Raw genomic sequence first — 26,060 nt, forward strand, 5'->3', positions numbered from 1 at the left:
TGGGCTACCATACAGGATGTTGAATAATTTTCAGTTCTCCTTTTCCGTCACCATAGCGGAGGATGGATGGGTTGGTTAGAAAGCCATCTCAAACCTTAGATCCAGCGCACTCCTGGATTTAGAGCTCCTGTCAAATTGCTTTGTCACGAGAAGATGAAGAGAAATGACACAAGAAGCTACACCTGAAATTAACAACAGAGAAAAAAAAAAGAGAAGAAAAAAGAAACCAGAAGGTCTTTACCACAGGCAACTAACCTGCCTGTGAAAAATAACACCTGCTTTCTCTTTTTATCTGTTAACACTTAAGCCCCCTTTTCTAAGACAACCTCAGTTCTACATTTGTTCTTTCTCGTCAAAAAATCTTGAGAGGCAGCATCACTTGTAACACAGTTGGTATTACGCAAAAAGACAGGACTTCACGCTGTGGAATGATCTGCCAGAATATCTCACGTCATAATTCAAACCAGCACCTATGAAACAGAGTAAAGTTCTTCATGTAAATTTTTGTCCAAAATGGTACAATTTTTTTTAAAGCAGATTGTGGAGTTTAGAACCCAAATCCTGAGCGTAAGCCTGTAGGTCTTGTGTTCCCAATCTCTTTGACACTGCTCAGAGTCTCATACAGACCTGTCACCATTTGGTTGGGTTGTGCTAAAGCACAAATGGAACGACATCAATTTTCTGGGGACAAAGACCATAGAATCATAGAATCACTTAGGTTGAAAAAGACCTTTAAGATCATTGAGTCCAACCGTAAACCTAACACTGCCAAGTCCACCACTACACCATGTCCCTAAGCGCCACATCTACAGGGTTTTTAAATACCTCCAGGGATGGGGACTCAACCACTTCCCTGGGCAGCCTGTTCTAATGCTTGACAAGCCTTTCAGTGAAGAAATTTTTCCTCACATCCAATCTAAAGCTCCCCTGGCACAACTTGAGGCCATTTCCTCTTGTCCTATCGCTTGTTACTTGGGAGAAGAGACTGACACCCACCTCGCTACAACCTCCTTTCAGGTAGTTGTAGAGAGCGATGAGGTCTCCCCTGAGCCTCCTTTTCTCCAGACTAAACAACCCCAGTTCCCTCGACTGCTCCTCATCAGACTTGTTCTCCAGACCCTTCACCAGCTTCGTTGCCCTTCTCTGGACACGCTCCAGCACCTCGACGTCCTTCTTGTAGTGAGGGGCCCAAAACTGAACACAGTATTCGAGGTGCGGCCTCACCAGGGCCAAGTACAGGGGCACAATCACTTCCCTGCTCCTGCTGGCCACACCATTTCTGATACAGGCCAGGATGCCATTGGCCTTCTTGGCCGCCTGGGCACACTGCCGGCTCATGTTCAGCCGTCGACCAACACCCCCAGGTCCTTTTCCACTGGGCAGCTTTCCAGCCACTCTTCCCCAAGCCTGTAGCGCTGCATGGGGTTGTTGTGGCCGAAGAGCAGGACCCGGCACTTGGCCTTGTTGAACCTCATACAGTTGGCCTCAGCCCATCGATCCAGCCTGTCCAGGTCCCTCTGCAGAGCCTTCCTACCCTCGAGCAGATCAACACTCCCAACTTGGTGTCGTCTGCAAACTTACTGAGGGTGCACTCAATCCCCTCATCCAGATCATTGATAAAGATATTGAACAAGACCGGCCCCAAAACTGAGCCCTGGGGAACACCGCTCGTGACCGGCCGCCAACTGGATGTAACTCCATTCACCACAACTCTCTGGGCCCGGCCGTCCAGCCAGTTTTTTACCCAGCGCAGAGTACACCTGTCTAAGCCGTGAGCTGCCAGCTTCTCTAGGAGAATGCTGTGGGAGACAGTGTCAAAGGCCTTGCTGAAGTCCAGGTAGACCACATCCACAGCCTTTCCCTCAGCCACTAGGCGGGTCACCTGGTCATAGAAGGAGATCAGGTTGGTCAAGCAGGACCTGCCTTTCGTGAATCCGTGCTGGCTGGGCCTGATCCCCTGGTTGTCCCGCTCATGCCTTGTGAGTGCCCTCAAGACAAACCGCTCCATAATCTTCCCCGGCACCGAGGTCAGGCTGACAGGCCTGTAGTTCCCCGGATCCTCCTTCCGGCCCTTCTTGTAGATGGGCGTCACATTGGCAAGCCTCCAGTCATCCGGGACCTCCCCCGTTAACCAGAACTGCTGATAAATGATGGAGAGCGGCTTGGTGAGCTCCTCCGCCAGCTCCCTCAGCACTCTCGGGTGGATCCCATCCAGCCCCATAGACTTGTGAGCGTCCAGGTGGCGTAGCAGGTCGTTAACTGCTTCCTCTTGGATTATGGGGGGTTCATCCTGCTCGTCTTCCAGCTCAGGGGGCCGAGTACCCTGAGGATAACTGGTCTGCCTGTTAAAGGCTGAGGCAAAGAAGGCATTGAGTACCTCTGCCTTTTCCTCATCCTCGGTGACAGTGTTCCCCCCCGCATCCAATAAAGGATGGAGATTCTCCTTGGCTCTCTTCTTGTCATTAATATATTTGTAAAAACTTTTTTTGTTGTCTTTAACGACAGCGGCCAGATTGCGTTCTAGCTGGGCTTTTGCCTTTCTCATTTCCTCTCTGCACAACCTAACGATATCCCTGTACTCTCCTTGAGTTGCCTGCCCCTTCTTCCACAAGTGGTAAACTCTCCTTTTTTTCCTGAGTCCCAGCAAGAGCTCCCCATTCAGCCAGGCCGGTCGTCTTCCCCGCCTGTTCTTCTTACGGCGTATGGGGACAGCCTGCTCCTGCGCCTTTAAGACTTCCTTCTTGAAGATCGTCCAGCCTTCCTGGACCCCTTTGCCCTTCAGGACTGTCTCCCAAGAGACTCTCTCAACCAGCGTCCTGAACAGGCCAAAGTCCGCCCTCTGGAAGTCCATGGTTGCAGTTTTGCTGGCCCCGCTCCTTACTTCACCAAGAATTGAGAATTCTATCATTTCATGGTCGCTACGCCCAAGACGGCCTCCGACCACCACATCTCCCACCAGTCCTTCTCTGTTTGTAAACAGCAGGTCGAGCGAGGCACCTCCCCTGGTAGGCTCACTCACCAGCTGTGTCAGGAAGCTGTCTTCCACACACTCCAGGAACCTCCTAGACTGTTTCCTCTCTGCCATGTTGTATTTCCAGCAGATGTCCGGGAAGTTGAAGTCCCCCACGAGAACAAGGGCTAGTGGTTGAGAGACTTCTGTCAGCCGCTTGTAGAATGCTTCATCCGCCCCTTCATCCTGGTTGGGTGGTCTAGAACAGACTCCCAGCAGGATATCTGCCTCGTTGGCCTTCCCCCTCATCCTTAACCATAAACACTCAACTGTATCATCATCACAATCGTTGAGCTCTAGACAATCAAAACACTCCCTAACATACAGAGCCACCCCACCGCCTCTCCTTCCTCGCCTGTCCCTTCTGAAGAGTTTATAGCCATCCATTGCAGCACTCCAGTTGTGAGAGTCACCCCACCATGTTTCTGTGATGGCGACTAAGTCATATCTATCCTGCTGCACGATGGCTTCCAGCTCCTCCTGTTTGCCGCCCATGCTGCGTGCATTGGTGTAGATGCACTTGAGCTGGGCTATCGATTTTGCCCCCAGCATTGGCATGCCACCCCTAGGCTCATCTCTAGTGAGCCTGGTTTTATCCCCTTCCCCCTTCGAACCTAGTTTAAAGCCCTCTCAATGAGCCCCGCCAATTCATGAGCGATGATCCTTTTCCCCCTGTGAGACAGCTGAACTCCGTCTGCCGCCAGCAGGCCCAGTGCCGTGTAAACCTCCCCATGATCAAAACAGCCAAAATTCCTCCGATGGCACCAGCCCCTGAGCCACGTGTTGATCAGGTGTGTTTTCCTGTTCCTTTCAGTATTCTTCCCTGCTGCTGTAGGGATAGAGGAAAACACTACCTGTGCTCCTGACCCTTCAACCAGTCGTCCCAGTGCCCTGAAGTGCCTTTTGATCACTTCAGGACTTCTCTCTGGAACCTCATCACTGCCAGCCTGTATAACCAACAGCGGGTAGTAGTCAGAAGGCCGTACCAGACCAGGGAGTTTCCTAGTGATGTCTCTGACCCGGGCCCCAGGGAGGCAGCAGACTTCCCTGTGGGATGGGTCCGGTCGGCATATAGGGCCCTCTGTTCCCCTCAGAAGGGAATCGCCTATGGCAATTACCCTCCTTTTTTTCTTAGCAGCAGCAGTCATAATGTGTGGGGCTGACTGCCTCACCCTAGGCGACCCCCTGGATGGACCTTCGTCTACATCCTCATTTGCCTGGCTCTCAAGTTCCAGGGCCCCATATCTGTTCTGTAAGGGCAACCGGGAAGGTGAGGGAGGCCGGGCGGGGGTTCGCCTGGCACCCCGAGCAGTGACATGTTTCCATTCCCCCCCATCGCTTAGGTCCCCTCCTTCTACGTGGTGGCAAGAGGGCAGGGGATCCTCTGCTTCTTGTGGAGCCTCCATCTGCTGCCTTTGCCTCAGGGATGGTAGGGTGCAGCTCCACCAATCTATCTCCCTCTCACACTCCCAGATACTCCTCAACCTTTCCACCTCCTCCTTCAGCTCTGCCACCAAGCTGAGCAGATCATCCACCTGGTCACACCACACACAGGTGTTGTCTCTGTTGCCCTCCGGTACAAGTGACAGGCTCAGGCACTCCCTACAGCCAGAGACCTGGACAGCTGTACGCTTGCGTGAGGGCTCCGTCTGGGTCGCCACATTCCTTCTGGCGACGGCTTTCGGCCAAGTGGAAACCATAGCTGGTCCTCTTCTGGGAGGGCGATGACTACTAGTTGAGTTGGCCTCTAGAGCCAGGAGGGGGACTGCGCCCTGCCCGCTCGCCTTCCCTGCACGCCCTCCCTTGTGAACTGCCACTCAAACTGCTGTGCCACGCCCTTCTGACGCGCCACGCCCTGTTTGCCCACCCTGTTCGCCGCACTCCGGGTCGCTCGCGCTCCCTGGGGGCTGCTCTTGTATGTGAGGGGGTTTGGCTGCCATCCCTCTTGTCCCCACCCATGCTGAGTCAGAGCTGCCACTCATCAGGAGCTCCCTCCTCCGGCTTGGGGCGGGGAGGCTGGGGCACCCTCTCACTCCCTGCGCTTTTGCCTTCATAGGTTTTGCCGCAGTTTTGCCACTTTAGGAAGGGTCCCCCGGCGCGATCCTCCGCTCCGGAGCCCTTCGCCTCAGTGGCTTTGCTGGAATCCGGGAGGTTCCTGGAAGGCATCGATGATAACTTCCTTCTCCAAGTGGTAGAGGAGCCAACGAGGAGAAGTGCTATGCTGGACCTTGTTCTCACCAACAAGGAGGGGCTGGTGGGGAATGTGAAGCTCAAGGGCAGCCTGGGCTGCAGCGACCACGAAATGGTGGAGTTCAAGATCCTTAGGGCACCGAGGAGGGTGCACAGCAAGCTCACTACCCTGGACTTCAGCAGAGCAGACTTTGGCCTCTTCAGGGATCTGCTTGGTAGAGTACCATGGGACAAAGCCCTGGAGGGAAGAGGGGCCCAAGAAAGCTGGGTAATATTCAAGGATCACCTCCTTCAAGCTCAGGAGCGATGCATCCCAACAAAGAGGAAGTCGGGCAAAAACGCCAGGAGGCCTGCATGGATGAACAAGGAGCTCCTGGACACACTCAGACACAAAAAGGAAGCCTACAGAGGGTGGAAGCAAGGACAGGGAGCCTGGGAGGAATACAGAGAAATTGTCCGAGCAGCCAGGGATCAGGTGAGGAAAGCTAAAGCCCTGATAGAATTAAATCTGGCCAGGGACGTCAGGGGCAACAAGAAAAGATTCTATAGGTATGTCAGGGATAAAAAGAAGATGAGGGAAAACGTGGGCCCTCTCCAGAAGGAAATGGGAGACCTGGTTACCTGGGATATGGAGAAGGCGGAGGTACTCAATGACTTTTTTGCCTCGGTCTTCACCGGTAAGTGCTCGAGCCTCCCTGCCCAAGCCACAGAAGGCAAAGGCGGGGACTGGGAGGATGAAGAGCCGCCCACTGTAGGAGAAGATCAGGTTCAAGACCATCTAAGGCACCTGAAGGTGCACAAGTCCATGGGACCCGATGAGATCCATCCGCGGGTCCTGAAGGAACTGGCGGATGAAGTTGCTAAGCCACTCTCCATCGTATTTGAGAAGTCGTGGCAGTCCGGGGAAGTTCCCACTGACTGGAAAAGGGGAAACATAACCCCCATTTTTAAAAAGGGAAAAAAGGAAGACCCAGGGACCTACAGACATTTTTATTTAACTTAGGTTTTGCAACAATCTTTACATTTAATAAAAAACTACATTTGAGGAAATATAAATATTTTCTGGATATCTTTGTAGATCTGCAGGATTTGTGGATGAGTTAAAAAAAGAACAACAAAACCAAAAAACCACAACGAACACATAATTAAAGAAATACCGTAAATACACAATGGTTAAAGCACAGTACTACTCAGTGTCTGTTAGTGTATGTGTTTTTGCCCCCCAACCTGAGAGCCTCTTAATATCACAAGTAAGAGAGACCATTAAAGACAGAAACTTTTAACAGGTATTGGTTGATCAGTCTGGTTCAGTTCCTGGGTGTGCTTTGTGTGGAGCGGGAGTGATCCTTCATTGCTCCTTGTAAAAGCTGTTTGGCAAGCTGAGGTGGAATTTGTAACTCCCTAGAAGTCTTGATAATAAAATAAGAATTCATCGTGAAAAAATCCGTATACAAAAACAATCTTTTGAAGTAGGCAGAATATGCTCTTGGTGTCAGGTTATACTAGTAGTTCTTAATGCATATTCAGTACAATAACTTTTTTTAAGGTTTTCCATTTTCTGCATTTGGAAACAGCCAGGTTCCAGGTAAGAGAAGAGAAGGAAATAAGTATTTTTAAGCTAAGAGTAGTTCTGTTGCAGGCTGTCTCCTTTTTACTGAGCTTTTCTTTTAAATTAGTAGAACTATTCTTTTGCCAGCCTCCCAGCCATGGATTTCAATTAGGACACTACAGTGTCTAAATGTATCACATTTTATATTCGTTTAAAGAATAACTTGTTATCAGACTCTCCCTAGATCGCTTGAAGCCCATCATACTTTATGGAAAAGGGAATTAGGGGAGTTATTCCTGACTCTCCAAGCAGAACACCTGAATCTAGAGAGCTGGGATGCTACTTCTAAAATGTGTTTTAGGGAACAATGAAAATAAAAGTATTGATTGCTGTAGTCGCGGAAGAGTGCTGTAGTGCCAGGGCGAAAACTTCCATGTGAAGTTTTTAACATTGTTTTGTCAAATTTATGTGTGTTCTGTGTTCCTTCATTTACAGAACAGTGTACTTTGCTTGCCGACTTCTAAACTGTGCTGTTCTCACTCTGTACTCAGGGAATACAGTAGTTCCTGCTCCTCTCTTAGGGCTGTCAGCAGTTTTGCATTTGTTTTCTTTCCTCCAACATGATTTTTCTCCTAGATTTTTTTTTTTAATATCTTTTCCATAATATACTTATGTTTTTCACACTTCTTTTCTGGCTTTTATCCTAGGTTTTGGTGGGTGGGTTGTCCGTCCCTCCGTCCCCGCCTTTCAAGAACAGATGCAAATGCAGCCAGAGCTTATGATGCTGATCCATTGCTTATTTGTGAGCTGCTTGGTGGTGGTAACAGATAGTGGGTATCTGCAACCAAAGGTGCAGCTGAGCAGGTGGTAGACAAATTGATCAGGAACAACTGCCAGGAAGCCTGACTCAATAACAGATGCTTTATGACCAATTAGTTAGGCTCTTTAAGAGAAATAGAAATTATGAAAAGTGAACAGCAGCGCTTTTCTTCCTTCTTTTTCTTGATTAAATTAGCTCTGCTGTTCTAGGTGGATCAAACAGCCTTTGAGCATTCAGGCCCTTCTTCCAGTCACCTTCAAGTCATGTGATGGAACAATTTCCACAAAGCTTGTCCGTTTTATATAGTTATATCAGTTAATCTAAGAAGAAATAATGTTTCTCTCCAAAAACCCCTTCTCACTTATACCCTTACACTGTCAAAGTTACAGTAATAATAATGATGATGATGATGATGCTATTTCTGACTCTTCGCTTGCATGCAGCTACTTCAAGGGCACGTTTGATAAAAAGGTGTTGCATTAGCTAAGATCAAGATGGAGGAGGAGAGTCAGCTTGCACGAGTAGTCAAAAGAATTTGCTGTCCTAAAGTAGTGTAAATTTGCAATTTAGCTGTCTGTTTCAAGATGCATTGAATTATTGGATTTATTTTCACCGGCTTTAGTGGATTTTGCATGAGACTATTATGAAACTGTGTTTTCCGCTAGAACAGGAGGGAATATCTAGGCACGTCTTCACTAAGCGAGGAAGTCGTTCCAGCAGTTCTGATTGCTGTAATGCTGTAATTAACTCCTTGCAAGAACAAGGAAGACAATAATTTTGGCATGTTCACGCAGCAGCATTGTTTTCTGTACAACTGTTCCATCACATTCCCAGACTTTGCATTTTCTAGCAGTTGGGTGCATTCGTGCATCCTATCATCTCAACGTGAGCTTTATAAAATTACGGTGATGAACAGCATTCGTGGTAATACTGTAAATGTAGCTTTCATTGAATCCCTGTAGTTAAAGGCCGAGAGTACTTGTTGTGAATCACGAGGACGTGCTACTTCAGCGTAAAACTAACAGGAAGAGAGATTTCTAGGAGCTATAATAAAAGTTGAAGACTTCTAGTCCTCAGCTGTTTTTTCAGTTACTGTTCTTGGACGAAATAATAAGAAGCACTGGACAAAGAAATGTAATCTGTATCTAGGGTTTGTATTTACTGCAAATTCTCTAGGTTTTGCCAAATTCTTCAGGTTTTGTACCAGGCACTTTTATACTAGGCTGCCACTTCCGACTGCTGGCTGAGACCAATGTTTGGGCTCGTGAAGAAAAGTGGAGGTTTTTCACCTAAAGATTCAGACCCAAGAGAGAAGTTGTCCAAACGTTGACCAGCTGAATTTGAGAGCAGCAGAATTTGTAGTCAAGTTTCCTGTCTTCGTGCATTGCAGTCCCTGTTAACTTGACATAAGTGAGTTTGGGTTGATTCATACTGATCTTGTCCTCACTTGTATTGAAACTTGGTTTATTTACACATTAAAAAAAAAAAAAAAAGAGGGTGCTAGCTGCATATGATTAAACTTATTTTCAGGAGATTTATTTTCTAAAAAATGCCGATTTTCTGATAAAATCATATCTGTGCTTTAATAAAATGACACGAGGATATTGAGCCTCATGCGTTAAGGCTAAGGTGTCCATTGCAATGACCGGGAGGAAGTTTTATCTTATGTCATTGAGTAGATATCCACAAGTGTTACTATGTCCTCCTCTAAGAGTCTGTCCGTCGGCAGAGATTGACCGTTGTACTTGGTGGGACCCACTGTCTTCAAACAATTCAAGTTTACAACAATTCAAGTTAGGGTTAAGTTGCAAGAGGAAAGGTAACAACGATGCTTCTGTTAGAGCAGCTGTAGTGTTGTCTGCTGTTGCGGATGTGGAAATAGGAAGCGCTATTTAAAACCAGGCAAGTGGCTCTTGGGTCTTTTTTATTTTTTAAGTAGCACCATTGCTAGTTTCTCCTCAGCACTTGCTAGCCTTCTCCCCTTTTCGTTAGTTGAGCCATCACTACTTCTGTGTCAGAGCTCATTGGAAAGAGCGAGGGCTAACATATTCCCTCTAGCTTCTGGTAGCTCAGTGCAGACTGAGGAAATCTGCCCTTCCAGCCCTGGGATATTCTGAACCTGTAGAAGTTCACAGCTTAATAACTGAAACTTTTGAGCTGCTCACCTCATCAACTCCATCTTCTCAGGTCTGGCTTCACTTCTGCTGCCCTCTTGCAAATTCTCCTCTTAGCAGCGTAGACAAGTGCTCTTTCTGCCTGATGTTGTCTTCCATACAGCACAGGAAAAAATAAGATCCGGCTGTAGGAACATTCTCCATAATTTCATTTTACTTGCAAGGACTTGTGTTCAGTCCTGCTGCTTCTATGCTAGCTGATCCTTATTGCTTGAAGCATTAGGTAGTAAATACCGCTATCAGTAACTTCGTTGGTCTCAACGCCTGCCTTTTAAGTCTCTAAAAAGAAAACAGGGCTGACTGAGTAAAGAAATCAAATAGTCGCCATTTTTGTTTTCACACAGTGGCTCTTGCTTTTAAGGATCTTTATGGCTGTTAATGTGGTATTGAAACTAAAAGCCAGTGAAATCATACTGTAAAAGTTACTTTGTTCAGATTCCCGCATAAGCTGTTAGACCTCATTTCTGCAACAGATGTGGTGTTGATATTCCAGAATGGAAGACTCTTAAAAAAACTTTACTCTTTCTTCCCATAACTAAGAGTTAGGAGTATAAAGAGGAGACCAAAGCAAAGCCAGTTGTCTTTTATGAAGAAGCTGTCTCTGAGGGTACTCTTCAACCGAAGTAACATAATTCTGGTCCGCTTTATAAAATAGCAATCCCTCCCTAAGTGGATAGCCCAGGGTTTCATGAAAGTCTGGAAGAGTAGGGTCACAAGAGTAGCATTTCTATAATGAAAAGTAAGGTGATAGAAAAGATTGAGTGCTGTTGTGAATCTGCACTGCAAACCCTTACATTTCTTTGTTCATTCCTATAGCCATGGTTGTATTTGACTCTGTATCCCTAATAAGTGCGTATTCACAAACTTTTGTTAATGGTGCCTGTAAATACTTCTCTTTCAATGTATTCAGGGCTACGACTGTTCGTTACAAAGGCAGAAACCTTCGTATCAAAGCCCCGATGTGCAGGGCTTTGAAGAAACTCTGTGATCCAGATGGTAAGTAAGAGATGCTGGAACGTGAAAGGGTTTTAACAGATGGTTGGAAGAACGTGAGAGAGAGAGTAGGCCTGTTTTGGTGTGTACATCACTGGCAGGGGGATTTGTGCTATTTCACATTTGTGTTGGGCACAGATATGTCCCTATTGTGTTACTTACCCTGTTTGCTTGTATAATCCCAATAACTTAGGGCCCACCCAGCTCTCTAAATCTTGGAGTATGTCACTAGCTAAATTGAAAAGGAAATAGCTACACCAGACAAGGTCGCTACTGCTTTGCCAGTTGTGCTTTCAAAGTTTAGTCCCTTGTGCCAGTGAATACGCAGTAGTACATTGTTTAGCATTGAGCATCTTAGATTTTTTTTTTTACCTTCTCCAGTTCAGCTATGTGTGATTTTTTTTTTATTATTATTTTTCTTTTCTTCCCCCCCAATAAGTAGAATCAGTACAGTTTAAAGGTCTGAAATACTGTACACGTTCAAAGTTTCCAGCCACCTGATTTTGACACTGCTTGCTCAACTGGAAGCTCCAGTACCGCTGCAGTGTCCAAGGAAAAAAATAAACATATTGGAACAGGAGGTAATCTAAGGAAGCAGGCTCCACTGGTGAAGCTGAGCTGCCTAAGTTGTCGTTAGGTGATGCTGATGTCTGTGATGCTTTTTTGTCATGTAACTGAGCATATAGCGTTCTGACTGAGTTGTCCTTGCTTTGACCCGTGCCCTTTGTGCTTCATCTCCCTTCAGGTGTTAGTGATGAAGAGGACCAGAAGCCAGTACGTCTTCCTCTCAAGGTCCCTGTGGAGTTGCAGCCACGAAATAATCATGCATGGGCTCGAGTACAGAGTCTTGCCCAGAATCCACGGCTTAGGTAATGAAGAACTGATTGTGGTGCTCAGAACAGAATAGGGAAATATATGAGCAGCATTCCAGCATCTTCCTCTCTCTTCAGGGTTCTCTTTGCCGACTGGGCAGGTCGTCTTTGACAATGCAGTTTGCCTAAATGTACTTACTCTGAAGGCTTGTCCAGCCAGGGTACATGATTGTTGTAAACATGAGATATCAGACTTGAAAATTAGATTACTATTGTTCTTTATATCTTTTAATTTGAGTAATGATAGGAGCTACTAGAGTTGGAGATGAATATACTTTGAGCCACTTACACCCAGTTGTCAGAGCAGAGTGCAAGTAAAATGGAGATATGCAGCACTAGTTCTACTAAAATTTCTATTGAACGTACCATGAGACAGGGGCACAGGGGACGGAAGTAAAACAATGGTCGGAGGTGTCTGCACCAAGACTCTGAACCTGTCAACTGCAACACAGTGATACTAGCAGAAAGGAAGGTATTTGTAGCTTAATCTCCTGCCTGCAAAATGTAGTTGGTGCTGTCGTTTCAGTGTCATCAGTGGCTGTTCATCCTAGTACTTGCATCTAGTCCAAAACTCAGGGCAGAAAACACGAGGCCGCTGTGGTGTTGATTGTTCTTTCAAATAGAGTACTTCAGTATAATGACCGAAGATGGTGCAGAGAGGAGAATGAAGATTTTTGGCATTAGGGTTATTTTGTAAAATGCTTTAAGAGCAAAAAGTAAATGTTTGGGGGTTTTTTTGTGCCCCTTTCTCTATTTCTTTCTATACTTCATGTGGTAGCTTTGTGCCTTGCCTGCAGTTTTGCACTTCAGCTAAATCTTCCCATCTCTTCCTATCTTCTTCCATCTGGAGAAACTAGTATCTTGAATCATGGCAATCAGATTTATCTGATATCTATAAAATGAGATTTATCTTTCATTTATCTGAGAGATCTTAGATCTTTCTTAGTTGTGAGTTATCTAGATTTTAAAGTTGCGGCATAACATATGTTTTTTGTTTTTGTGGTTTTTTTTCTTAGCGCTTGGGAGTGGTAGGTGTGTTCTCTGTGCTTGTACTACAGAATGCCAGTTTCTTCCCTTAATTCCCATTCTGGCATCAAGGCTGTGACTTGAACTTCTGCTGACGCTTTTCCTCTGTTCCCTTGCTTTGTTTATCTCGCATACAGGATGATTGTGGAGTTACATCGAAAGGTCTCCAGCCTCATTGAGTTCCTGAAGCAGAAGTGGGCTCTCCATGAAGTGCGTATTGTATCCTTTTTCTGCTTAGTCTGTTCTGTATGCTGTGTCCTGGGAGCAATTCCCTTCCTATGCGAAGTTCATTTCTGCATCAGAAATGTGATTCTACCTCATAAATTTACCAGCCCGTGCTTAGTAAAGCTAGAGGTCAGTATCTCAGCACCACTAATGGAGCTTTTCATGGGAAACCCCATAATAGTCCACTTTTACCTCCACTCTTCTCTACTATGAACCCCTGAAAAACTAATTAGTAATAAGGGAAGCTCCCTGCCTTTATTTCATTTCCTTAAACAGTGCGCTTAGTCTGTTCATTATAGATGGGTGACCACCGCAGAAGCCTGGCTAATAGCTGACGATTTTGTTTCCCGTTTCAGCAAAGAGATTAAGGACAGATCTTTCCACTTGCTTTATGCAGTTTCACCAAATGAAGGCTTAAGCTTCTTGTCTAGGTAGCTGCTGCTACCTGTTAGGTATCTATATGCTGTCTGAGCCATACAACATTAGAGATATCCCTACCTCTGAACTTTGATCCATGGAGTAGAAGGATTTGTGAGTTAACAGCCATTCTGTTCTCCTGTTGACTGGTATGCTGTATCCTGTTCTTAGTCCTTTAATTCAGGCTTTTCTTTTTAATTTGTGAGCCTGGGAAGAAGTAGCAGCATAGCACTTGAAACTTAGAAGGGTGTCAAAACACGTAAGGTGGAGGTTACTGCACAGTAAGGGGAGTCTGTTTTGCTGTGCAGTGACGTTGGGGTTTTTTTGCTTGGTTTTGTTGGGGTTTGTTGGTTGGTTGGGTTCTTTTACAGTTACAAAGGTGTGTGAAGCAGAGATAAGTAATTTTGTCTGGAACAGAGATTTAGTTTGTGCTTGTAGCAGGTCTTCAGTGTAGTCCTTATCCCCACAAAAGAACTTAATTTCTGATCATAGAGTCTTCATGTCTGTGCTGAATAGAGGACGTGTCCTTGATCAGCTACTTTCTTTTTTTTTTTTTTTTTTTTTTAACTTGCGAAATAGGCTACCGGGTGTTTGTTTGGAAGGGGCAGATGATCGTTGTATTCTTTGACACGTCTTTTTTTAGCGTAAAACACTAGAAGAACGGCAGCTTCAAGACTCCAGAGACTCGGAAACAAGAGGCAGCTTCTCAGAGGAGAAAGTGATGCTCCATCTCTTTCCAGGAGAGAACTGTACACTCACTCCGCTGCCTGGGGTAGCCAGAGTGGTCCACTCCAAGGCTTTCTGCACAGTGCATTGGCAGGAAACTGGCAAATGCAAACAGAACACGAAAGACTCTCACTTACTACCCCCTGCACAGATCTTAGGCATACAGAGTGGTCAGGGAACAGCTAGGGGACAGCTAAAATACACGCGGGGAACAGAAGGTAAGGGTGTTGGAAGGGCAGAGAGCACTACAGAGTCAAGCAGAACCTCTCAGCCCACAGCTGAAGTTTCTGCAAGCACTGAAGATGGTGCCCCGGAGACTGGCCTGGTGGAAGGAACAGCCTCCAATCTTGGCATCACTAATTCTCTCCAAAAACCGCCTTCTGGACTCCAAGATCCAGGAGGGAACCACGAAAAGCTGAGCTCAGCGGCCTTCTGTGTGGAGGGCAGGGAGGCCCTGGCTAGTGACCAAGCAACTGTGTTACCATCGTGCAGCACAGCTTGTGCTTGCAGTAAGATCCCTGATGTGGAGGAGCTCTCTCTGCTTGATCCATTCCCACGGTACATGAAGTCCTGTCAGGACCTGATCGTCCCAGAGAAGTGTTCTTGCACAGACAAACTGCATGGGAAAGACTCTACTCCAGCAGCTGGTGATACTTCTCCTGTGGCTTTTCCAAGTGGGAGGAGCACAGAGACATCTGACTCCTATTCACAGCTACCGCGAGGTGGTGTGGCTTCACCCGGCAGTGGCCCATCCAGATACGAAACTCAGGCTAGCCACAGCCAGGGCCAGCAGCTTGATGCTTGTGCCAAGGATATAACAGATGCAGTAATGGAGGATTCTCAAGAGAAGCTGGGCTCCTCATTTCCACCTCCACCTCAGGGACAATCTAGTACAAAGTCTCTCAAGGATGACCCAAGCCGGCTCTCTCAACAGGTTAGAGAAGAAGGATGGAGCCTGCGAACTTCTGAGAGCCTTACGCTGGCTGAAGTCTACCTCATGATGGGCAAACCGAACAAGTTGCAGCTGGAATATGACTGGCTGGCCGTCTTGGAGCCAGAAGCCCAGGATGCTAGGGAGCAAACATCTGAGTCAAGTGCTGTTCCTTCATGTACCACCTTTCACAAGCAGAGACTCCTAAACTGCCTTTTAAAACTCATCTCTACTGAAGTCAATCCCAAACCAGTAAGTAGTTCTTGTTCATGCTCCAGATGCTAAACTCTCACTTGATCTGGGGAATAATTGCCCAGTTCTGTTTTCATAGTAAATCAGTGACCAGCCTTGTCAAGATCTTGGAGATTCCTGTGTTTAAAAAAAAAACAAAAAAACCCAAACAAAAACAACAACAAAACCCAAACACCACCACAACCCGGCTTGCTACAGAGCGGACTTTTCCTCAACATGCTGCATTTGCTTTTTACACTACCTTTTAGTTTCTGGTTTGCTGTGAGTCTCAATGGTATTACAGTGAACATTTAATGTGACTACTGAAAAGATCAGTCATGGGGTTAGGTTGGGTAGGTGCCTTCTATTCTCTCAGGTTTATAGAACTAAAGAACAGCCCAGGTTGGAAGGGACCTTGGAAGATCATCTGGTCCAACCTTCTGTGGGAAATGGAGCCTAGATGACAGAGGGAGCCTAGGTGAGATTAATATTCCACATGAAAAGTGCAACCCTTAATTTCCAGTGTCTGTGTAGTTCAAGTTACACTAAGTGTAAGTGTGAAAAGAATTCATTTTTTTGGGATAGCATAGCCAATATAACTGTGTCTGCCACAGTGATTTTTGTAAAAGCTCCCAGGCTCTAGGGTAGTTGTTTAACAGACCCAGAAAAATATCTTCTTCCTTAGGCAGACAACCGGGAATGAACTTGCTTTCCTTCTTGTGCATTGTAACCAATGTTTAAGACCTGTCCCTGTGATACCGGGGCAGCCGTTTCCACCTAGTGCAACCGATTGAAACCTAGTAAAACATCCTTTTAAAGACCAAAAGGACACTGAATTCAACAGATGAGACTGAATTCCTGTGCGGGAGATACGATAAGTTAAAGATACCATTTGCATTGTATTTCCAGCATAGGCTGCAAATGTATCACTATTCCCAAACACACATAGTTCTTTGATCTTTCTTTGTTGGCACAGATTTACAAACACACACCCCCCCCAAGCTCCTTTTGATCCTGCTTTTATAGACATAGAAGGTAGGATTTTATAAATTTAAAACCATCTTTGCTCAGATATAGCTCCAGATATAGACTTTGTTTAAACTGTAAAGACTTTTGGTCTGACATCTCAGAGGTCTGTGACAATGTCTCCTCTTTCGGCATCTACTTTTACTTCTGGTGACACATGTGACAGCCAGGGATGACATGATGAAACAATCATGAACTAGAAGGAAGGACATCTCCTTAGACTTGGGGGGAGAGGGATAGAAGAGGGGGGAAAAAACCCAGCAGTTACTATTTGCAAGTGTTTTCCCGTCACTTCAGCACTCTTAGTGTCTTAATCAAAGTAGTGTAGTGCTCCTGAAAAATAATTCTTTCAGATATGTACCATATCGTACATTCCAATGAAAAGTAACGTATACTTTTATTTGTCAAATACCACTTTATACTGGCTGTTTTTCAGAAAAAGAGATACTCTTCTTGTGGCAATGAATGTCGTGGGACTGATACATATTCAAGAGGCGAGGATGATACTGCCTAATTGAAAGTACTGTAGACTTTTTGAAAGTTTTGTCTCTTAAATCCTCTGCATTTCATCAAATAATGACAGGAACCATAATATTTTTGCCACAGGGTACTTTAACAGCGGAAGGATTGATTGTCTAGATCCTTGCTGTTTTCTCAAGATAATATGTAACAAAGCTAAAATGGCCAACTGTGCTGTGGTTCATTCCTTTAAATGAAGATTACCAGCATAAAGCAAACTATAGCAAATTGCATTGCAGTCAAGTGTGGGTGGTAATTTTATGCCTGTGATTGCACACAGATTCCTTAAAAAGGGAGCACTTTCTAGAAAAGCATTTAAACAACTTAATGAAATAACTGGATAGGCCTGGAAAATTAGTAAGCACCTTGCCATGTGCCTCTTGTCAGTGCTGTATTACAGTATGAAATAGGAGAAGGGATGGGAAGAAGTTCAAAACTATTGGTCTCTACTTGATTAGAATTAAGAGCAAAGTATTTTTGTCCAAGTATACTTCCAACCAGAGGTGCTCTCTGGATAGGTAGAGTTTATGAAAATTAATTTTGCACTGAATTAAAACCAACACCTTTTCCATTAGTGTGACAATTCTGTGTCTTTACCTTTTTTTCTATTTCTTTTTTTTTTTTCTTTTTATCCTGGGGTAGTCCAGCACACTGAAGCTTGTGTAGTGTTAACCCGATTGTAACATAAATTAATGATATTGAACCGATGATGTTTAACACTGCTAAATGCACAGGCAGGGAATTTCAGCTGCCCACCGCACACACACAGAGGTATTGGTTAGGGTACTTAAAGATGTTGTAGTATGTCAGATTATTATTTTTTTTAAGCTTCCTAAGTAGAATGAGTTTAACAATATACTTCTTGTAACAGTACACAATATTCATGTAATGTGTGTGCATTTTTAGACGCCCGAGATGAGCTCTGTGGCCACATCCCCTATAAAGCCTGCTCAAGAGGAGCAGTCACTGACTCCTCCGGGAAAGGTGATTGCCATCAGCACCAGGAGTCCAGGTTGTGCACGAAATCAGTCTGCCCTTCGCAACAACAAGACTTTTTCTCCTGGTGCTGCTTCCAGCTCCTCAGGTGAGTATTCATAAAAATCCATTTCAAGAGATCAGACCCAGGCCATGAGCACCTTGTACCATGATGAGCACGTCCCAGTAATGTAACGCTGGGAGAATGAGTGTTCTTACTTTTACGAACTTAACTGTTTCAGAACATTGGTATGTGTTAATTTGCTTTAGAGTTGTCCTAAATTCAGTGCTTCTTTGAACCTTGAAAAACAATGTGTGCCAATAATACAGTTTACAGCCTGGAAGAACTCTCACGAGTCTCTCCTACAGAAGATGCTGGTGTTTGTTAGGAGCTGACTGATACAGGGCGTGGGATCTCAACAGAGTGAGGGCTTACAGAGCAGGAGAGTAAATATATGGTGTAAAGTTTGTTGATAAAACAATTACTGAAAATTTTCTGTGCCATTCTGCCATTATAAAATACGGAATGATTATGAATTACCTTTTCTTTTAATAGAAGGTACAGCTGCTATAACTTGTGAGCCCTAGCCATGCAGACCAAGAATTTCAGTTCTATTCTTCAGTCCCGTTGCATTTGCCAGCAAACGTTTTATGACTTTAGAAAAGTCTGTGAAGGTGTCAGGGTTACTGGGAACTATTGTGATTCTTGTGCTGTCCTTTTCACACCCGTGCTGTAAGAAGCAGTGGACCATGAGCAATTTAACCGATGCTGTAAAACATACTTAGTGCTCTGTGTGGTTTTCATTTTAGAATGGCATTATAGCAATTTCATCTTTGTCTAAAGCTTACTTGCAGACAAGGACGTACTTACTTAAATATCTAGTAAAAAGCCAATAATTTAATAGATCAAACAGATAAATTGTTACATTTCAGTAAGATACACAGGCCTGAAGGACATACCTTTTTAAATCAGACTTGCGAGTAGAATCAAGCTTACTTAGTTTGCAAAATTCATTTTTACGAGGTTGTACTTTATGCTGCCCTAATGCCTTGAGAATCCTTTCTGAAGCCTTTTAAGTAACGGTAAGGATCATCCGCTGAGGATACCAGACAGAAACAGCAAGAAGATAACAATGCTTTGTATCTGATCTCTTAGAAACAGACACCTGTTCTGTTTACACAGAGCTTCATTGATTCAAAACCAAATATAATTGTCCATGTTAGTCTTTGATTCGCATCACTGAATTACAAGTAGGGTTGTGCAGCACTATGGTTTAAGATACCATAATGAAACACATAGTCTTTAGTGCAAAGTCAGGACGTGAAAAATACAGACTATGTATTCCTGCTTTTGTACAGTACCAAAGGTAGGTTGACAGTTGGACTCGATGATCTTAGAGGTCTTTTCCAGCCTTAATGGTTCTGTGATTCTATAGCCAAGTTGGCTTCAGCTGAGCTGTTTGGCTTGAACAGAGGAGCAGTAAAAGTGTGTTCAGTACAACATTCTACCTAGTTAATTAGTATAGCTTCTCAGCAGTTCTGCCTGGGGTAATGCACTCAGCTTGGGCCTCAGGTAATGGCATCCAGCACGTCACACAGATACCCAAGCAAGTCTGATACCTTCACCCTAAGTTGTGTTGTTTTGGTAGACAAACTGAATGCCTTTTATCAGCCCTGATAAGGGTGTTCTGGATCTAAAATAGGATTGTTTGTGGTCTGCAACCTTTAGATTACAGTAATTATCAAGCTTCTTTGTATCCTCACATGCAGTGCTATTAAGTGACTGCAGTAATTTGGCTGTCAGAAAGCAAACGGCTAGGTTACTTTTGGTGATGAGCCTTCTAGGTGCCTTCCCTCATAGACTTTGGTCCTGAGTCCGTCTAGGTGCTAACTGCTTTTTGGTTTTCGTCTTCTGGGTTTTTTTAATTGAAGATAAATTGATTTGGCCTTCTCAGTAGAAAATAAAGATTAGAAGATAGCCTGTGTCTACTCCAGAAGAACTGAAAGTGTTAGCAAACTGACAGTTCCACAAAAGCCACGCAGGTAGCTGGAGAGACAAAAGAGAGGATAAGAAGAATCATGCAAAGAGATTTAGAAAAAGTGAAGCAGCAGCTGTGATGCAACATCACCTGTAGTGCTTAAAATATCATTACGTAATTATAGTTGCATCCGTTTATTGCTTTTTTTAAAGATAATATCATGTGTATTATCTTTAACAATTCTCTCTAACTCCTGGTCAGGCAGGAGGCACAAATTTATATGTCTGCCTGTAATTGATTTTTAGATACATTGGCACACTAATTTTAACTAAGCTTTGGAAAAACAACCGAATCTAGAGCAGCAGGGTGGAGGGTGGCAATTTCATCTTTTAAATAGGAGGATAATAAAACCTGCAGGTTTATTAGGTAAATAAAGCTTCATGTTCTTCAGAACACTTCTTGAATACTGTTGCGTATACCCATCTCTGCCTTAGGGTGGCCCAAGCTTGTGCTGTACTGTATTCCTGCCTAGGGCAGCGGGCATGACTAGGGATCGTTGCCCACCTTGCTTCTTCCCCCTCTGGGTGAGTCAGGTGCCTGCTGCCTGCCAGCTGAGATCTCCAGCCCAGCAATAGAGGCTGGAGCACCGTGACAAGTATGAGTGCAATACGAGTGTGAAAATAGCCGTTACTCTCTGTTGTAATGAAACCCGATGTTTTATGCACAGCAAGCACTTCTGTGGAAGAGAGGCAGGTACGCTTCTTGGTCATCTCAGAATGACATACTGACAATACTGGTTTTCATCCTAGCTGGATGCCTGCAGAGTGGGCACAGCACTGTGGAATCCTACAGTATTTTTTAAAGTTCAATGTAAACGAAGACGTTTTTTACTTGGACCAGATGCCGTTATTTCAATGTGCCAAATGTATTTCTAAGACAATCCATCTTTTGGAAGGTATTTTGGTAAATTGATCCCTGCTCTTTCTCTGTCACCAGAATCGCTTTATTGGGGTTGCACTTGGAATCACCACAGGGTGGTGGTGGGGAGCGTAAATAAAATATAAACATTGTAGAATGAGTCTGTGTTTGTATTACCTTCCCCTACAAAAGGAATGGTGGATATATAGTTTGTTTAGTGGGAAGGGCCTTCAAGTATTTCTACAGGCTGAATAGATAAACTGGTTAACATGGTCTGTGTGGGGCTTAAAACTGGCTGCTTAACTTCTAGTTTCTTTAGTAGCGTAAAATTGCATTTAACCCCCTTCTTCCAAGGATTTCAAAGCAAGTGAATGTTTGCAGTGTCCTTGTGAAGCAGGTAAATACTGTCAATTTGCAGGTGGGAAAACTGAAGTATCAAGAGTTTCATGATTTGAGTTCACAAGCAGATGGTGGCAGAGCCAGGATCCATTAAGTCCCAGCTCTCTGTATGATCCTCCAATTACTAAAGAGTTACTTTCTTTTTGTTTTCACTTTACTTCATTTAAATTGCTGTCAAAATCTTCTAGGTTTGAGAAACCTCCCTAGACCTCTCTTGGTGGCTGGTCCTTCAAGTTCTGGAAGCACTGATGCGGATGGTGGACTCTTTGCAGTTCCTACAACTCTACCACCCAACAGCCGCCATGGGAAACTGTTCTTGCCTAGCAAAGAAGCAGAACTGACCTTCCGGCAGCACTTAGATACAATCAGTGTAAGTGAGATGACTGACTGAATGAAAAAAGTAGCATATTGTGCCTGAACCAGCTTCTAGTCGGTATTACAGGGGTTTTTTTGGTTCATCAGCAAGTATGGGCTTCCCTATGAAGCAGTGCTTCTAGTGATGCTCAAGCATAACATTTTATTAGCTGAGATTAGTCAGATTTTGACTATGTAACTCTGCTTTGAAGTGACATCACCTCTTCAGGCCTGAATCTGAATGCCATCACACAGCCTGATGAAACTGGTTCACTCTCTAATTAAGTTGCTCCAGCAAATATATTTGCCAGGTTTAGCAAAACTGATATCCTTCTTATCGTGCAGCTACTTTTAATACCTCATTGCTGTATTAAATTCAAATACTCATTTTATTTTTATATATACAGTCTCACTAACAACTTCTGGCAAGCTGCAGTAGCTAAGTAGTGAAATGGCTTTTTTGGGAGAAAGCTTTATCTCCGTAAAACAAGAAGAAAAAAAACCATGCCTGGTGGAAAATTTTCCTACTCTAGCAGAAAGATTATTCTACTGTCTGAAACAAAACGCAGTATTTTAATAAATAGTTATAACTTTACTGAAAAACAGAGTCTGGGGGGTATAATTTATTCTGTGTCTGCATGCTTAAAATACTTTCTAATGCATTTCCTGCTCTTGTCCAGATGCAGTCGGACTTCTTCTTGCCAAAGCCGAGGAAGTTACGGAACAGGCACTTGCGGAAGCCATTAGTAGTACAGGTCAGACCAATTTGCAAAGTGTGAAATGCCTGTTTTGCTTCCTGAGTAGATATCAGTAAGGCTATACTGATTTGCACCTAACTGAAAAAACCCTGAACTTCCCTCGTACATCCGCTGGAAGAGTGAAGCTGAACATATGAAGGAACAAGCATTTTAGTCTATATTGTAGCCAGCCATGTTACATTCCCTATGTGAGGAATGTCAGCAACAGTAGTAGTCCAGTGCATGAGGTAGTTTGGAAAAAATAAAAAAGGCCCTCATCTGAAAGCAGGTTCTGCTGTTTGGGCCTGCTGGTACTGATGCACAAGCAGTGTGTTCACGTGGTATCCTGGTCTGTCATTGTTAGAGCTGTCAGTGCTAATGCAACAAGATCCCCCTTTAGGTATTTTTTCCTGCTTCCTACGCACTAATGGCTGTTAAACTGGGGTGGGTATAAACCTCTGTAGTGAAATAAAACATAACACTATTTAAAAGAACAATGATTTCTGGAACAAATGGGTCTTGCAAAGAGATGTATGGAAGAGGTAGCCTGTTGTCATGGAACTTTGGTGGTAGGCAGGCGTTAACCTCCCTTAGACTACTCTGATAACCCAGCAAAAAGGCACGTGCCACTGTGAAACTGCAGGTGGGGAACATACAAGAAATCTAAAACCAAAATAATGGAAACTTGTTTAGGGAAAACAAAGTTACCGAGTGTCAATATACCCTTTTGTCTCTTCTGCTCTGTATAAGAGTAGGAGACCTAGAAATCACATACATGCTGTTTTCTGGTACTGAGATTTTCTGGTCTATGCAATTCCATTTGTTTTAAGAGCTCCCAAGTACATACAGCTGCCTCATGAATTCACACTTGATTAATTGTAATGGAAGATCAGTTTGCACACAGGCTAGATCCCATCCTTAAGATCACTGCTGTAACTCTGTGGGAGATTTGAAAATTACCACAAGTATAATCAGAAAGGAATATAGTTCTAATTAGCATTTCTCTGAGAATTGTCCATGTGGAAATTTTCTCTTAGAGTAGTTTACAGAGAAAACACACGATTCCTGTCTGTAGCTTCTTTCTCAAGATTACACAGACCTTATTGCTGTGTCTGTTGCATGATAGTCACGCCGTGTAAATACTCTGCTTATTCTGGAAGGTATCATGAACTTCTGTGCCTTAAAAGATGAGCTTTACCCTCTGTTCTGTGTTTAAATATGTTCTGGTTTATTGTTGTTTCTCCCACATAGAGAACACTGCTCCCGAGGCCATCTGGAAACCCATCCCAGCATGTCTGTTCCTTTTCTATCTTATCCAACTCATCCATTACAGGTGAGTCTGCATGTCTTCTATCCCTTTTATGCTGCCATGAGATGGACTAGAAAGTGTCTCTTAAAACTGCATAAAGGAATAATTTCTAAAAAGAGGAAAACATCCTTTCAAAACCACAGAGTCCTTTACTAGTTGCTTGAGTCACTTCCTACAGGATGATGTGATTGTTCTCCATCATTGTTAAGCAAGTCATGATTATGATAGAAATTTTTTTCTTCCGTTTCCCAGTATTGAAAGCAGGGAAGAGTAAGGAGTTCTCTACAGGGAGACAAAATTTTGGAATAAATTACTTAGATAAGAATTTTTGTTCTGTAGGGTGTAATAATTTGTCTAGATTTTTTAATGGACTTTTCCTAGTACTGTTTAAATCTCATACACTATAATCAATGTACTGCCCATTTGCCCTTTTCTGCTAATACACTCTTGAGTACAATGGTAGCACAGGTGATCCCCCATCTCGGCTTAAATCTCAAAATCAACATGAGACAGCTTCAAGAACACAGCAACACTTGCTGTTGCATTTTTGTGATAAGGCACTGGTTAGCTTGCATTGGTATTTCAAGTCTGTTTCCACTCCGCTACTCGTCTCCACTACTTGCATTTCCGGAGCTCGCTACTGCTTGGAATTTGTTTGCTTCCACTGAACTGTGTTGTGCTCTGCTTTAAAGATGTTAGATTTCATTTGCTTGAGAGGTATTTAATCCTTCACCCTAGGGAGAGGTTCGTTTCGGCCAATCCAGTCCTCACTGACTAAAGCTGCTGTTTCTCGTCCGATTGTGCCCAAAGTTCTTCCAACACAGGCTACCAACCATCTGTCCAGTAAGTCACTTCTTAAACAGAATGAGTGTCACGGTCTGTTGTGATCTGTATGATGTTACGTTGTTGGTTTCTATTTCCTAGGTAAAATCATTAGTGCCTTTGGAAGTTAAAGAAAACAGCTGTGTTAATGACAACTTTACTTTCTATGACTTTGTGTGGCTGCAGAAAGGGAGCAGTCAGTGGTGGGACAGCCTTGAACTAGGTTCCTTCACTGTGTCTGACCTGCAGGCAAAGCAAGGGGTTAGAATTTGTGATGGTTTGTTGTCAGACCACTTTGAAAAGGGGTTGTGACATATTTGAAAGAAACTTGCAAACAGCTTATCTACTAACATGGGATTATGAATTCTACAAGAAAACAACATGCTGGTGTACTCCAAGCAAATACTGTCTTGCAACAAAAGAATGGGTCCCTTAATTAGAATGATTAGTGAGGTGAAAGCAATACCTGCCTCTGTTTTACTTAGAGGATTCTCTGTGATGGGAAGACAGTCAGATGTTTTAAGTGGATTTGAAAAGATCTGGGTGAGGTTGACCCTGCAACAACATAAGAATTTTTTATATTGAATCTAAATGGCTGCTAGAGGCAAGATAACAAAATAAGGCTATGTTGTTTTTATAGCTCCTCTAGTAAACCGTATGAAATTTCTAGAAATTGCATAACCAAGTACTTAACCATTTGCAGGACAAAAAAGAAAAAAAAATAGAGGGAAAGGGCGGGGGGAGAGCTGGGATGTTCCTCTAAACTGTTTTGATATACCTGATAACATGTTGGAACAGGGCAGAAAAATTAAACATTTTAGCTGAAAGAAATGTTATACTTTGAAGAGGAAAAACTGATACAGCTGATCAGATAATTACCATTTTTGCTTTTTGCATGTGTTTAAGTTTTGACTCTGGGCAACTTTTAAAAAATCACCTTTTAGATGAGTCACAACAAAGTAATTGCCTGAAGAAAAGGCTTGCAATGTGTTTTTTGCTTTTTTGTTTCACAAAAGGTGCTATCGACTTGGCAGCTAAAAGTGCTGGTATTATCCCTGGTAGCCCTGTGCCTGTCCTGGATGCAGATGGTTTGTCGGGTGTATCTCCACTGTCACCAGATGGAGTGACCACGGTGGTAACAGGGCAGGAGTCAACAGTAGTGCATCAGAATGGAGGCTCCATCACCACTGTAGAGGTCAGTCTCTTGAGCATGCTTTTTAAAGTAGTTCAGTGTCTCGCTCTTTCATTGTGTAAAAATGGTGAATGGAGTTACATCCAGTTGGCGGCCGGTCACGAGCGGTGTTCCCCAGGGCTCAGTACTGGGGCCGGTCTTGTTTAATATCTTTATTGATGATCTGGATGAGGGGATTGAGTGCACCCTCAGTAAGTTTGCAGACGACACCAAGTTGGGTGGGAGTGTTGATCTGCTCGAGGGTAGGAAGGCTCTGCAGAGGGACCTGGACAGGCTGGATCGATGGGCCCAGGCCAACTGGATGAGGTTCAACAAGGCCAAGTGCCGGGTCCTGCACTTCGGCCACAACAACCCCATGCAGCGCTACAGGCTTGGGGAAGAGGGGCTGGAAAGCTGCCTGGCGGAAAAGGACCTGGGGGTGTTGGTCGACAGCCGGCTGAACATGAGCCGGCAGTGTGCCCAGGCGGCCAAGAAGGCCAATGGCATCCTGGCCTGTATCAGAAATAGTGTGGCCAGTAGGAGTAGGGAAGTGATCGTGCCCCTGTACTCGGCCCTGGTGAGGCCGCACCTCGAATACTGTGTTCAGTTTTGGGCCCCTCACTACAAGAAGGACGTTGAGGTGCTGGAGCGTGTCCAGAGAAGGGCAACGAGGCTGGTGAGGGGTCT

At 44.3% G+C, this 26,060-nt stretch overlaps 1 protein-coding gene across 1 annotated transcript in view; it reads left to right on the forward strand.

Moving 5' to 3' along the window:
- LOC143166674 (protein cramped-like) overlaps positions 1–26,060 on the forward strand; it is a 60,168-nt gene that overhangs the window by 26,185 nt on the left and 7,923 nt on the right. The window contains exons 4-13 of the mRNA XM_076351264.1: positions 10,654–10,739; positions 11,482–11,605; positions 12,772–12,853; positions 13,920–15,185; positions 17,616–17,793; positions 21,169–21,350; positions 22,015–22,089; positions 23,323–23,404; positions 24,119–24,223; positions 25,219–25,397. Coding sequence (XP_076207379.1) covers positions 10,654–10,739; positions 11,482–11,605; positions 12,772–12,853; positions 13,920–15,185; positions 17,616–17,793; positions 21,169–21,350; positions 22,015–22,089; positions 23,323–23,404; positions 24,119–24,223; positions 25,219–25,397 — 2,359 coding nt within the window. The remainder of the gene's footprint in view (positions 1–10,653; positions 10,740–11,481; positions 11,606–12,771; positions 12,854–13,919; positions 15,186–17,615; positions 17,794–21,168; positions 21,351–22,014; positions 22,090–23,322; positions 23,405–24,118; positions 24,224–25,218; positions 25,398–26,060) is intronic.

This window comes from Aptenodytes patagonicus, chromosome 13, assembly GCF_965638725.1.
Source record: "Aptenodytes patagonicus chromosome 13, bAptPat1.pri.cur, whole genome shotgun sequence".
NCBI lineage: Eukaryota > Metazoa > Chordata > Aves > Sphenisciformes > Spheniscidae > Aptenodytes > Aptenodytes patagonicus.